The 14,058-nt window shown below is 32.2% G+C and overlaps 1 protein-coding gene across 3 annotated transcripts; it reads right to left on the bottom strand.

The window, feature by feature from the left end:
* LOC109348098 (IRK-interacting protein-like) lies at nt 8,870-13,602 on the bottom strand. 3 transcript variants are annotated; one of them, XM_019588323.1, is made up of 3 exons: nt 13,387-13,602; nt 12,734-12,799; nt 8,870-10,703 (listed from the first exon to the last, which is right to left on the bottom strand). In XM_019588323.1, exon 3 carries the CDS (start codon nt 10,692-10,694, stop codon nt 9,309-9,311), a length of 1,386 nt encoding a protein of 461 aa, XP_019443868.1. In that variant the 5' UTR covers nt 10,695-10,703; nt 12,734-12,799; nt 13,387-13,602; the 3' UTR covers nt 8,870-9,308. The 3 variants fall into 3 exon arrangements, with proteins under 3 accessions (XP_019443868.1, XP_019443869.1, XP_019443870.1); XM_019588324.1 differs by having other exon boundaries at nt 8,870-10,694; XM_019588325.1 differs by lacking the exon at nt 13,387-13,602 and having other exon boundaries at nt 8,870-10,694; nt 12,734-12,823.

Raw genomic sequence — 14,058 nt, 5'->3', positions numbered from 1 at the left:
TAGATTTCTAAAAGCTGATAACAAATATTAGATTAATGGGTGGATACCCATCAGGTTAACTCATAGGGGATAATGGGAATCCTATAAGTTAACGCATAAGGAAGGTTATGGTCTCCAACATACCAAATCAAATTCAGTTTTCTCCTCTCCCCATCAGAGTGAAAAAGCAAGTCCCAAGAGGAATAAGAGATTTGGTTGAGGAAGGTTATCATACCACAAAACCTCTTTCACAAACGTAGATCAAAAGAGTACATCTAGGAACATGGATTCAGGTATGACATTGCACCCTTTGTTTCATATATGTGTGTGAGAATCATGAGATTCAAGATCCTAGGATTGGTATTTCACCAATCATAAGGAATTCTCATCAAGTGGTATCAGAGCATAGGTTCTGAATTTTTATGATTCTCCATTAAGGTTGTTTTCTCAAATCTTATATGAACCCTAATTTTAATTTAGGGATTATTGAATTATGCTTCCACTATTATGTTCTAAATATTGGGAATAGTGAATGCAATGTTTCCGCTGCAACCACCGCATAGTGTATATTTATGCATATGAGGTTTGCTTATACCATTTTTGTTGTTGTTGTCTTATATATATATATATATTTATTGCAATATATACATGTTACGTTTAGCTTTACGTTTTAACAAGATTCAGACTTATAATGTATGTATATAGCATAACGTTTCAGCTTTTATATATATATATATATATATATATAAACAATTAGCATTCTTGTTTCATGCTTTTAAATATTTTTGTAATTGCATTTCATCTCATCACTAATATGTATAAGTCATTTCCATTCTAAATAATCTAAACTACGATGGACTAAATCATTTAGATACAAGTCTTGAAGTTTGTCTAACTGACTTTTATGTCAAGAGTTGTAATTTTAGATTTTTCTTGTTTCACTATGTTTTCCAATGGGATAATACTTTCTTTTATGTTTCTCCAATCTTGATTGTTGTAGAACTTTCTTGATATACATGAATTATATGTTCTGCACTTTACTGATGTGCATAATTTCTGCACTAACGTGAATGCAATTGAGATATGTGCATTAGGCACAATTTTTGTTCTTTAATTGATTTTGCACTAATATAAGTTTTGTTCTTGTGAACATTTGGATTAAATATGTTTTTTTATAATGGATTCATATTGTTTTTTTTCCTTTTGTCTGATAATTATTTTGAATTAATTGATGCAATATGTTGCCAAAGTAACCTCTATTGTGGAAATTAATTGAATTACACATATGAAGTATGAGATTATTTATGCGAATTGTGTTCGACCCAAAGGAATACACAATTTGGCCAAATAATAATATACATGTAACGATAAATATGTAACAATTATAAAGTTTTTTTTATGTGAAAAATAGTCGCTCCAAAGAAAGGCTGTTGTTTGATAGAACTAATTGTTGATATTTGATCATTACATTGAGAGTATCACTTACAAATTAATTTCTCTGTCCAAATACTAGAAATTGATGTTGTGCTAGGTATCTTATGATAGGTCTATTATATGAACATGTCTTGTTTTTTATATATATTACATGTCTTGTTTGTTTAGATTTGAACATGTTATTAATTCTTTGTTATATGGATTCAGTGTCTTTTACCAATGCTGCAAATTTTTCTGCTCAAATCAGTAACATCCCATTACTGAATGAGATAAACTTTAAGGTCTGGAAGGAAGCCGTATAAATTATTCTCGGCTGCACTCGGTTGTATGAATTTGGATCTGGCACTTCATGTGGAGAAATCCATTTCCAATGCGGAAAACCTTGATGAGGCTAAAATTGAGAAATGGGAACGCTCTAACCGAATGTGCCTGATAATCATGAAACACTCTATTCCAGATGTGTTTCGAGGCTCTATATATGAGGGTGAAAGTGCAAGGAAGTTCCTTAAAGAAATAAAATAATTCTTTGCCAATAATGAAAAGGCAAAGACGAGTAGCCTTTTGGCTAAACTCATCTCCATGAAGTATAAAGGCAAAGAGAACATAAGAGAGTACATTATGGAGATGTCTAATCTCGCATCAAAACTCAAGTCACTTAAGTTAGAGCTTGGTTATGACTTGCTCGTGCACTTGGTTTTGAGGGTTATAACACTCAAAAGGACAAATAGTCCCTTAATGAGCTTATATCTAACTGTGTGCAAGAGGAAGAGAGGCTAAAAGTGCTCACTTGGCTATGACCCCTCAAAATAAGAAAAGAAAGAGCAATAAGGATGTTGCGAAAGGGCCTTCTCAGCAAAAGAAAATAAAGAGTAATGAGGAATTTACCTGTTACTTCTGTAAGAAGCAAAGACACATGAAGAAAGAGTGTCCTAAATATGCCTCATGGCGTGTAAAGAAGGGTAAATTTCTAACTCTTGTTTGTTCTGAATGAAATTAATTTGGCTTTGTATCCAATGATACTTGGTGGGTAGATTTTTGTGCTACTACTCATATTACTATCACTATGCAGGGTTGCATGTGGAGCCGATAGCCAAGTGATGATGAAAGATTAATCTTTCTGGGTGATGACAAAAAGGTTGCAGTTGAGGCTATTGGAACATTTAGATTATGTTTAAGAACTGGTTTTCATTTGGATTTATTTGAGACATTTGTTGTACCGTCCTTTAGGCGGAATTTAATTAGTGTTTTCAGCTTCGACAAATTTGGTTTGTCTTATTCTTTTGGAAATAATAAAGTTAGTCTCTATCAAAATTCAAATGTTGTTGGTTCTGGTTCTTTAATAGATAATCTGTATATGCTTGATGTTTCCATTTCCACTAATGAAATACTGCAAACAAATTCACGTGGTACAAAACGAAAATTAAAAGAGAATTCAACCACCTTATGACACAAGCGTTTAGATCATATATCTAAACAAAGAATTCAAAGACTTGTGTCGGATGAAATTCTTGACCCTTTAGATTTATCAGACTTTGAGGTCTGTGTTGAGTGCATAAAGGGAAAATAGACAAACAAAAGGAAGTTAGGTGCCGAAAGAGCTAAAAATATCTTAGAACTAATACATACGAATATATGTGGTCCTTTCCCTATGGCTTCCTGGAATGGACAATATTATTTTATTACGTTCATAGACAATTTCTCTAGGTACATCAAAGGAACGTAGATCAAAGGAGCATATCTAGGAACATTGATTCAGGTATGACATTGCACCCTTTGTTTTCATATATGTGTAAGAATCATGAGATTCAAAATTCTAGGATTGATATTTCACCAATTATAAAGAATTCTCATCATTTCCTTCTTACTTACATCTTGTCGGGAGTAAAATAAACATTTTTATGACTGTTAATATTAGTAATTTTAGGTCACTACATAATAAATGTTACTTGCTATTTATGTACATATTCTTCTCTAGATATGTATAAATGGTTGCCAAAAAAGGGTATGAGAACAGAAGAGTTAGTTAAAGTGCTCACAATAATTTATGTACCAGTTTTCAGGATGTGGTTCTATTAATTTAGCCATTCATTGTTTCAAGTCAAAGGAAGTTAACACATTCATGCACGGAACCAACCCAAGTTAGTGTCATCAAAAAGTGAAGGTCATAATATGAAGTTGTGAACCAATAAACTTAGAAAGAGTGCATATTTATGATGGGGCCAAATTAAACGTACGTGTTTTGTGATGAAGAAAATTATACTTATGAAACTCCAACGAGTTTGGAGCAAACCAGTAAGAAAATGTAGAGTTATTATCCTTTCTATTAAAGGAAAGACAAATATATCATAAATAACATGAAAAAACATAAACATATCACATTTTTATCTTTTAAATATAATTTATGATATTTTTATCCTTTATTACAAATATAAAAACATGAACTTGTTTCACCATATTTCTAGAGAATGTCCAAATTTATCTTGATATCACAGTAGAAACTAAGGCCAATGTCTAATTTCATATATGCCTAACCCAACATCTATAGAGGAAGTCTAAGTCACTATCATAGTATCATTCTTTTACCAGAAATGTATTTTTTTATAATATGTTTGGAACAGTGACCACTGAGGAGTTCTATAGTGAGGGCATGTGACTCACAAAGTCTCAATTTTCTGCTTAAATATATATTTTGGTTCCCTAAATCTTAGTCATTTAGAAATTTGTTTATTGTTTTATAATCATATTAAAATAAATTGTTCTGCTTTACATTATGTAAGGATCATTTAATCATTGACTCATACAAGTCATTGATATGTTTATCAAAATAAAATAGGTTAAAAAATTTATACTATAGGTACGTTTCATCTTCACTAACTAAAATTCTTAGGCCATCACTTGTTTGCACAACATTGGAACTACCTTATGTGAATTTGGATGAATATAAAGCTAACCAATATTTTGAGGAGTAATGATATATATAAAAATTATTATGTGAAATATTGTCCAAACAAAAATGACACTTGATACAAAAGTGTATTTTCATATTTAGCAATAATAGTATGGTGAAAATTGACTCTTATCAAAAGATAAGATTGCATACATAATATTGTAAGTTAAGAGTGTTGATCAATGATTAGTTGTATCATAATATGAGGCAATATCTTAAAAGCTATGTTTGGTAGACATCTGGTGCAATATGGTTATCTAGTCGCTCCTAAAATTACCACAATTTGCTCTCAAACTTATGCATTCAAGCACGAAGAAGGTGATTAAAAAAGAGAGTAAATCCTCACTTTAATTTTTCAAAATTTTATAGGTAGCAATTTGATCCCTGAAAAATTCAAAAACTCATATGATCTTAAAAATATCAATTATAGGTCAAAATGATGAGACTATTTTGACTCACACCCCAATCTTTGAGTGTTGGTTTAAAATTTTATTTGGTCTGGAACCAAATTGGTAAACAAGGATTTTTGAATGACCAAAGTGGGTATTCACTTTTAAAAAATGTTGGGAATGCTTCAAATATGTTATTGTATTAGTCTCACATTGTTTAGTATTATTGGAAAGAATATAGTTGGAAAGAATATAGTAACCAATGTTATATATTGGACTCATGTCCCTTGTTATAATGTAATGTGTACCAGATATAAGCACCAAATAGGAACACGTCATGGGCATGTAGGCCCATGAGTGTACTAGGGTTTGTAATCCTCATTCTCTAATAATATTTTGGTAGCTGCTCAGCGCTCCCGGGGACGTTGGCACAATTGGCCGAATCCTGTTAACAAATTCTCTTGTTTCTTCCCTTTTATTTATCCAATGTACTTTATTTGATTGCTTGTGGTCAACGCTGTGCAACGATCGCTTCCACTGCATCAATAAAAATAAAAAAGGTGTGTTCTTTCTTTTATCACTTATGAAAATGATACTGCGTGCCATTTCATTATTTTTCATAATCAATTTATATAATATATAATATTTATAAAAGTAAATTCCAACATGTTAATCCTTCCGCACCTCACAAGGTTGAACTTTATACAACGAAAAACATAAATTTTGTATATTCATTGATATGTACTATTCTCTTTACAACTAATGAGAAACAATCATATTGTTAAAAATGTAAATTAACTTTCATTAAAAATAAATTATTAGATTTTCTAAGGATGTAATTCTTTCTCAACCTAAAAACTATAGTAGTATAAATTAGTGAGTATATAAAACCCTTACTATATTTTCCATAACATTTATTAGAAGAAAAAAAGTTAACGTGCATTTTCCAAATATATTGTACTATCATTAACAGCACCATAAAAAAACCCAATGATTAATTTGGCAAATGTCAACCATGTACACTCATTTGGCCAAATAGCATGATCCTGAATCTTCTGAGTCCTGAGTGTATAAATACCACACTAATGCCATTCATTCTCTCTTCACAACATAACAAAAACACAAACAGACACATTATTAATACATAACATTCTTGTCTAGTGCTCCACATGGCTCACTTAAACTCTGCTTTGTTCATCACTGTTCTTATTTTGGCATGCTATTTCTCATTCTTAGATGCCCGAAATATTCTCAAAATGGAGCCACAAATGGTACCCTCTTTGAAGGGTACCCTACCTTCACTTGAGACTACTACTAGTTATCCCATGAGTAGCACTGGAATGTTCTTTGCTCGTTTTACCAATAATGAAAGAATTCTTCAAAATTCTACTCCAAGCCCTGGTGCAGGCCATCACTAGTGATATATCTTATGGTAACAACTTTATAATATGTGACTCTACACGTGTGTGTCGAATAATATAAAAGGGTGGCTACTTTTATTTGATAAGGTGTGTCTAATAATAAATGGCGACAAATTGGTTTTTGGTCGTAACCATAAAATTGTGAAATTAAGCTTGTTCTGATTGGAGTTTCCCATTTAATATTGAGTAATATTTGCACTACTGTATAAGTGGTATTAGTGATATTGTTTACTTAGTACAAGTTTACATGAAATGAGTGAAGTGTCATTATTCTCTGTAACTCTATCAAGGTATGCTTTTCTTTACCGGTGTATTGATAAAGAAATAAAAATCTGTGTGGATTGGAAGGCAAAATCTATGGCTTTGTTATGTTGCCTTAAGTTCATAATACAAGTTAGTAGTTTAATGACACATTATCATCTACACCAGTTGTTTAATGTGCAACAATATAATTAATATAAATCATTCAAAGAAAAATGATGTATTTAATGACAGTGTGGTAAGAGTTTTTTAATACTATTATTGTATCATCGTTATTTATATTTAATTATTATCATCTCTTCAAAAAAAAGTAATACAAATAAATGGTAGATGAAGTATTGAATGTGTATAAATATTTATACCAACAATACATAAATATCACACTCATCATTCACTATCAACATTAACATCTACACCATTAAGTTTAATTCTTTTTTGTTTTTCATTGATCCTATACCAAAACAATATCAAAAGCTACCCTTCTCCCTAACTTGTTTTCTCTTTTCTCATTTGCATATCTCCAACTAAATTGAGTGTAAAACTCTTTTTTCATAAGGCTAGATTGTTCTACTCATCTTCTCCTCTACATTATTAACTACTAACTATTATCATCAACTATAGGTTATAAATACAATTGTTACGCCAACAACACAACAAAGAGACAACAAGTTGAGCCAATTACATAGATGTTACAATTTCAGCTACATGGTTGGGTTTGAGCCTGATTAGGAGACATATTTAGATAAGTTTTTTAACTTGATCAAACATACTTTTTGTGTGGCTTATAAAACTGGCTATTTGTCCCATCAGATTCGGGCTCAATCGAATAGGGCCTATATAACTCGTATTTATTCAAAAAGGCTTGTGGAATGGATCCTAGCTTGTGTTTTTTTTATCATCCGTAAACTCAAATATAAACTCCTAGACTTAAGATTATACCTAACCACTTGTTGAAAATGGATGTGCACCACTCAAAAATGAAAAATCATGTCATATTATTCTACCGTCTTTATATATCTTCCAAGTTTTTATTTTCTCAGTTGTCTTATGACAAAGATAGGAGTCTACCATCTTACCATGTCATACCAGATTGAGGCCTTTATTCAATGTCCATTGACCCCTTTTATCACAATCATGCATCAGAAAATAATTGGTTGCATAAAAAACAAGTACCAGGCAACTGGGCAGATTTGGGTCGGGTTTGTACTTACCCAACCCTGAATCCGAACTCCAAAACTCAAACCCAAACATGAATCAAGCGGGGTTGAAAAAAATATTACCATCCCGTACCTGTCGGGTTTCGAATAACCCGAACCCAACGAGAACCCACACAAAACATCTATTTTTATGTATATAAGTTTTATATATGCATTTATCTCTAATTTTATAATTTTACATATGAAATATGATATCAACTATACCAAACTTGAACATAAAAATTGAGCTTGGGTAAAACCCGAACGAACTCAGTCACATCAAGTTTTTCCTATTAAATTCGAGTTGAATTCAGACGAGTACCCATAGATCAGTTTTCATTATCATCTTTAGTCTATTCATTATCCATTAGTAAGTTTGAGGTTCAAATCCTAGTATTATCTTCCAAGTAAGAATCAAGTCATTTTTGTAATAAGATGCTGCAAAAGACACTTAATCTTTTATTTATAATAAGAACTTTTACCCTAAGCAAAAACAAAACTTTATTATTCTCTCTTTGGTACTAGGATCATTCTTTGCCCTTTAGTTATTTTGAGAAAACAACCTACACCTAAACTTTATTATTCTCACATGGCCTGAACGTTATGAAAGAATTGACCCACAATTATTTTCCTAAAAAGGTGGCATCTTTCTAAGATTTTAAAGACATGACTAGCCCCCCATCACGTCCTTTCCATTTTCCACTTCAACCTTATGAGTCACAACCCATTTTGATTCATTATCACTTTCATCACTATATATAATTGTTACTGTTAGGAAGCATATATGAAAATATGTACATCAACACATGCCCCTACATCACCGACCTTATTCAATACAAGAATAGTACAATAAATTAGCTAAGTCCATTAAATATATCTTCATATCTATAAGGGCAAAGTTGAAATTTGGCAATGTTTGAATTCGTTAGCATTCCACATGAGGAATGAAGAATAATCTGACAATAACATATACAGTAAGATTTAGAGACATACAAATAACATTAAAATAAAATTGATGTAGGTGGTCAAAAAGAGAGTAATAGGGGGCAGAACAAAGATTATAAAATAGGATAAGGACCATGGATTATAAAATTCCCACCTATATATCATTATGTACATATTATATAATGCAATGTCTGCTAAAGATGCATAACAGGTAGACAATTTCTGTCACTGGCCTAATATCAACAAATTTTGAAGGCATGGCTTAGATAAATCTGCATAAATAACTTGAGAATAAAAAAAGATTCTGAAGAAAAGGGGTTGTTCCCAATGCAACGGTCCATGCTCTTTTCATTTCAAAATGGCCAAATTATAAAGGGACAAAAGTGCCCCACTGAGCCAAGATATAGATTAGTCCCCACCATAATACACTAAGCCATGCATGCCAACGGTTATGTCCTTTCCCTCCATTCAAAAATTGAACAAAGAAGAAAAAATGAATGAAAGTATGGCTTCTAGTTCAAGCCTTTCTGTTGTGGGGTCAGTGCCTAATCAGCTACAGCTGCTACTACTGGATTCGGATCGAGTGACTTTGAAAATGGTGACTTTAGTGACTTCAGCAATCGCAGGCATTGGATAAAGATCAATCGGCGGATCTCAATCTAATGACTCGGGTTCGGGTTTACTGAAGTCGCTAAAGTTGTCATTTTTTTAAAAGTCATTTGATCTGGCTCCGGTACTACCTTAGCTTTGAGGAAGTGGACTTTTTTTTACCTTGGTTTGGTGCTGAGAGGTAAACTTGGCACTGTATAACAGTTTTACCAATCCTAAACCCCGGAACCACTGTGAAAGCAACATGTGGTTCTGATTCTACTGTTTGGAGGAATATTTCATCATTCACACTTTCAAGGTACACATCAGAGAATCTACACCCCTTCTCAACTTGAAAGATTGAAGCTTGGGGCTCAAAAGAGAAGGCTAAGCAATGTAGGAGCCATACCCTCTTGGCCATCTCGGTAAATGATGTGAAGAAAGCGGTGTCCGGAAACCCTCCAGCATTCAGAAGGCTCCTTTGGCTCAGGTTACCGAAGAATGATGACTCCATCTTGGGATGAACAAGTTTCAAATACTTAACCCTGCAGAATTTTGCAAATGATGACCTCGGGTTCTCGGTGAGAAACTGCTTGGCTTTCATGGATTTCAGCTCATTGAACCTCCCAAAGAACCATTGCTGTTGCTTGTTTCTCTCTGGAAGAGACTCATTCGGAAGAGAGAAATTCGGGAAATGGAAAGAATCAAACATTTCCTTGCAAACAAAGGACTCAATTGCATAACACTTGTGATCTTCTATCCAGTAAACCACACCGTGTTCAATAGCATTGATTGCAGCATCAACATCCCAACTAGAAGACCTCATTTCATCCACAATCAACCTTACAAAGCTTCGGATCGACCTAACCGCATGGCGAAGAGCGATACTGAAATGGCTATGACTTAACCCCGATATATGAAGATTATCAAGCACCGATAATTGCCCACTTTGATTCAATTTCTTCTCAATTGACTTGTTCTGCCTAATAGCTTCCTCTAACTTCTCTCTAAGAAACAGAACTTCCGATTCCTTGAGCCGCACCTGCGACTCAAGCTTCTTCCCCGTGATCTCATAGGTCTTCATAACACTTTGCAGCTCCTTTGATTCGGCTGCAAGAATCGCTGTCTCGGGTGAAGGATCAAACTGTTTCTTCAAGTAACATTGCTTTAGCTCAGACAAGTGCTTCAACTCGGAAACCACGACATGATCAGCAGCTTGTACTTCATCAGGGTCATAAGGAGACTGAGCAAACTGTAGCTGAGCATATGAAGCTTTCACAGTTGAAGTACTTGCAAACAGCTTTGCAAGAAAAGCTTCATTGTCTATTTTTTCCTTAACCTCTTCATCTTTTGTGTTGAGAGTCCAATTTATAGGACCCTTGTCCATGTTTCCTTCATCCTTGAGATTTTCTTTAGCATTCTTCAAACCATCAACTTGTGTAGTTCCAATCAATGCTCTAAGACGAAGAACCTTCACGAAACCGCGAGCAAGCTTCTTCCCGGGAGTCACTGCTGATAGCTTCACTGATTCCATCTATCAATACTAGCAAATGTAAGATGAGAATTGTTAAATGTATTCAAGTGGTAATATTTAAAAGAATGCACAAGGACAATAATGTTATAAAGATCATGGTGATCATGATGAACATGTACAAGTAAAAAAACTATTAAAGAAATAAAAGCAGCATGCTTTAACACATATACCTATGCCTTGATTTAGCACCACCATCCTAGCAAAAAATCAAGGTCATCATTTCTACATGCTTTATTATATGATTTGACAATTAACAGAACTTGTTAGTTTACTTTAGGAGCGTAGGATTAATAGGCCCATCAGTCAATTAATCATTTTTTTTTTGCCTTAATTATTATTAGGTAAGTAATAATGATTAAAATCTATTTGCTGGTCTTCTAACCGAAAATCATTTATACTGGAATCATTTAGTTTTGGCATGGAGTATTGATACAAGTTAAGTCCATTTGAACCAGTTGTAAGATTACCACCTATAAAATTAGTTCCCACTTTATCACACAATTTGTTTTCTTATAATATGAACCTATGTCCTCTTTTGAAATCAAAATTGCTTTTAGTGGATATCTGACATTATTTCTTTAAAGAAACTGACAATATTTTTTTCTAATTAAAAAATTTATATTGTTCTGATTCATAACCTTAGGATTCCCTGAGTATTACACATTGGATATCTACAAGATTTGGCCTTACAGTAAGATAGTATTTAGCCAATAGTGTTTGAAATAGGACCCCATAAAAAGCAAAGTGGGATATCTGACATTGATATTCTCACTTTACTATTATGACATTTGGAAATTATGCCTAGATTTGATTATGTGGCTCATAAAAAAGTGTTAGAGTATATTACGAATTATTACTGTAAAAATTTATATACAATTAATACACTATTCACCATTTATTTATTTGTATTATTTTTTCAATTAGTCAATAATAATTGAAAATGAATGATCAACCGACAGTATATCAAATTCATACACTGTCAATGCATACATCTTTTTTTTTATATGTTTGTCTTCCAAATAAAGATAATAGTTTAGGCAAAGAGACATTGTTATTATTGTACTTAATAGGGACAAATTATCCTTCAAAACTTTAGTGTGATATATGTTTCACGTGACCATAAATAATGGCCTGAGTGAGTACTTATGCTGCATCAGAATGGTAAAAAAACAACATCAACTTTTCACCTCATTGACTGTTTTACCCCCAAATTAACATAAAGTAATTCTAATATGGGCTAACACCATTCTAAGGCTAATGTCATTTCAACATCCATTATGACAAATATTCACATGGCCATTATCAAAAGGTCAAAACACACAAGATTAGATTCTTGCTATATAGTGCTTTCAAAAGGAACATGTTACCTTAAAAAAGGTCAAGACAAGCTCAAACAATTCACCCCAAAACAGAAATTGCAATTTTGAAAATACTAAAATTGTTGTATAAAAATCTTAACATGAGAAAAATAAATAAATAATGAAACAAATGCATGAATGAAGCTTCCTTGTGCATTGCATTATGGGAATTATTTGGGTAAGGTGAGTCACATTTCTTCACATAAGTTAGAGAATTAGACTATAAGTTACATGTGTGTAATAAAAAAAACCTATTTGATTTTATGTTAGAAGTATATTTTCTTCTTGTTAAAAATATTAACATTAATAGTTAATAATATTTATATTTAATTTGATACTAATATTAATAAAACACCCTTTTTATACATCTGAACCCTATCTTATTGGACCGCATCGCACATTGTCTTGTATAATAAATAAACAAATAACATGTCTCATTTATGATAAAAAAATGTTAAGCATGTAACGACTAAAATAATAATATAATAATAATGACTAAAGATTGTTAACAAAAAAACACCCCCATGAGGATATGAAATTATTACGCCATTAAAAGCATTTAAAATTGAAATTTAACATTTTAAAAACAAAAAATATATGAACTAAATTGTTTACAAAATCAGAAAGCCACACCACATGCACACACACAAAATAAATAAAAATGGAATTAATTTAACTCACCTTAAGAAATATGACAAAGAATTTATGGTGAAGGAAGTTGTTAACTTCTCATTCTGAAACGTATATCTGAAGAAAACAGTGAAAGAGATTAAATGTTACATTATATGTTGTTGAAGCTATTCTCAAGTGTGACCTTCAAACACCAAAGCAAAGAAGGAAGGAAGAAACATCATCAGAAAATACACCAAATAGAAAATTAAATAAAATGAATATGAAGAAAATAAATGATTTTTTCTTCTCCAAACTCAAAAAATAACACCATACCCCATAGAAACCAACATGTAAAAAACAACAAAAGAAGGATCGTTAAAATGTGTCTATTCTTCAACAAGCAATAGAGTTGAAAGTGAGTTTAAAAATGAAAACTTTTTCCACAGAAGATAACAAAAACGCTTACTTTCCACCTTCAAAACAAAAACTACTGATTCAGTTTAAAATGAACTGTAATTGTTAGAAAATGATGAAAGAAGAATAATGTTTTTTGGTGTGATAACTTCATCCAGAAATCACTTTTTTAAGGTAAAGGTGTTTACTTATTTCAAGCACAAAACTTGAACATGACACTATTTAGCCTGGTGAAGAAGAAAAATGATTGACACCAACAAATAAGAAAGGGAAAATAAAAATTGGGTAGTGAAGTTTGAAGGGTTAACCTTTGTATAAACCAACTGGGTATGTTTCTAAGCTCTTCAATGCCACAAAAAATGTTCTTTTTTATGCTTGTTTCTCAGCTTCTATGATTTCTCTGTGGTTGAAAAAACTTTGCTCTGTGCAGAAGAGAACAGTGGGTATTTACCACAGCTAGTGTTAGACCAAAATTTTCATGGAAATAGGAAGAGAGAGGGTGAAGGAATCAGAGGATGAGAGAAGCAAAACAGAGAAGAAGAAAACAGAGGAAGAGAGAGAAATTGAAATGAAGAAAAAAAGGACACTGAATTGAAAACACTCAGAACCAGACTCAGCATTGGGAATTTAAAACGCCAAAGAAGAGCTCGAATCACTTTTCATTGATTTCATATTTCTTTTCTGCCCTTGTCCTTTCACAATATTAGATTATTATATTTTTTTCTTTTTGCATTGAATCATCTCTTTTATAAATATTATTTTTAGGAATCGAACATTTAACTCATTCTGATATTTAGTTAGACCTTATACTACTAGACATGTTTTATCCTTAAACACATGTAACTAATATATCAATCATTAAATGAACAAAGACTAGTCTTGGGACATATTTAACATTCTTTTAGGTAAGGAGATTTGTATTGTAGTCATTAGTGATAATTTCAAGTAACAGTTTTTCAGTAATAAAATGTTAAAATTTC

Source organism: Lupinus angustifolius, chromosome LG05, assembly GCF_001865875.1.
Source record: "Lupinus angustifolius cultivar Tanjil chromosome LG05, LupAngTanjil_v1.0, whole genome shotgun sequence".
Lineage (NCBI taxonomy): Eukaryota > Viridiplantae > Streptophyta > Magnoliopsida > Fabales > Fabaceae > Lupinus > Lupinus angustifolius.
This window is presented reverse-complemented; position numbering and strand designations above follow the sequence as displayed.

Coding starts and splice junctions, on each gene's coding strand:
- LOC109348098 (XM_019588323.1), bottom strand. CDS start 10,694: ATGGAATCAGTGAAGCTATCAGCAGTGACTCCCGGGAAGAAGCTTGCT.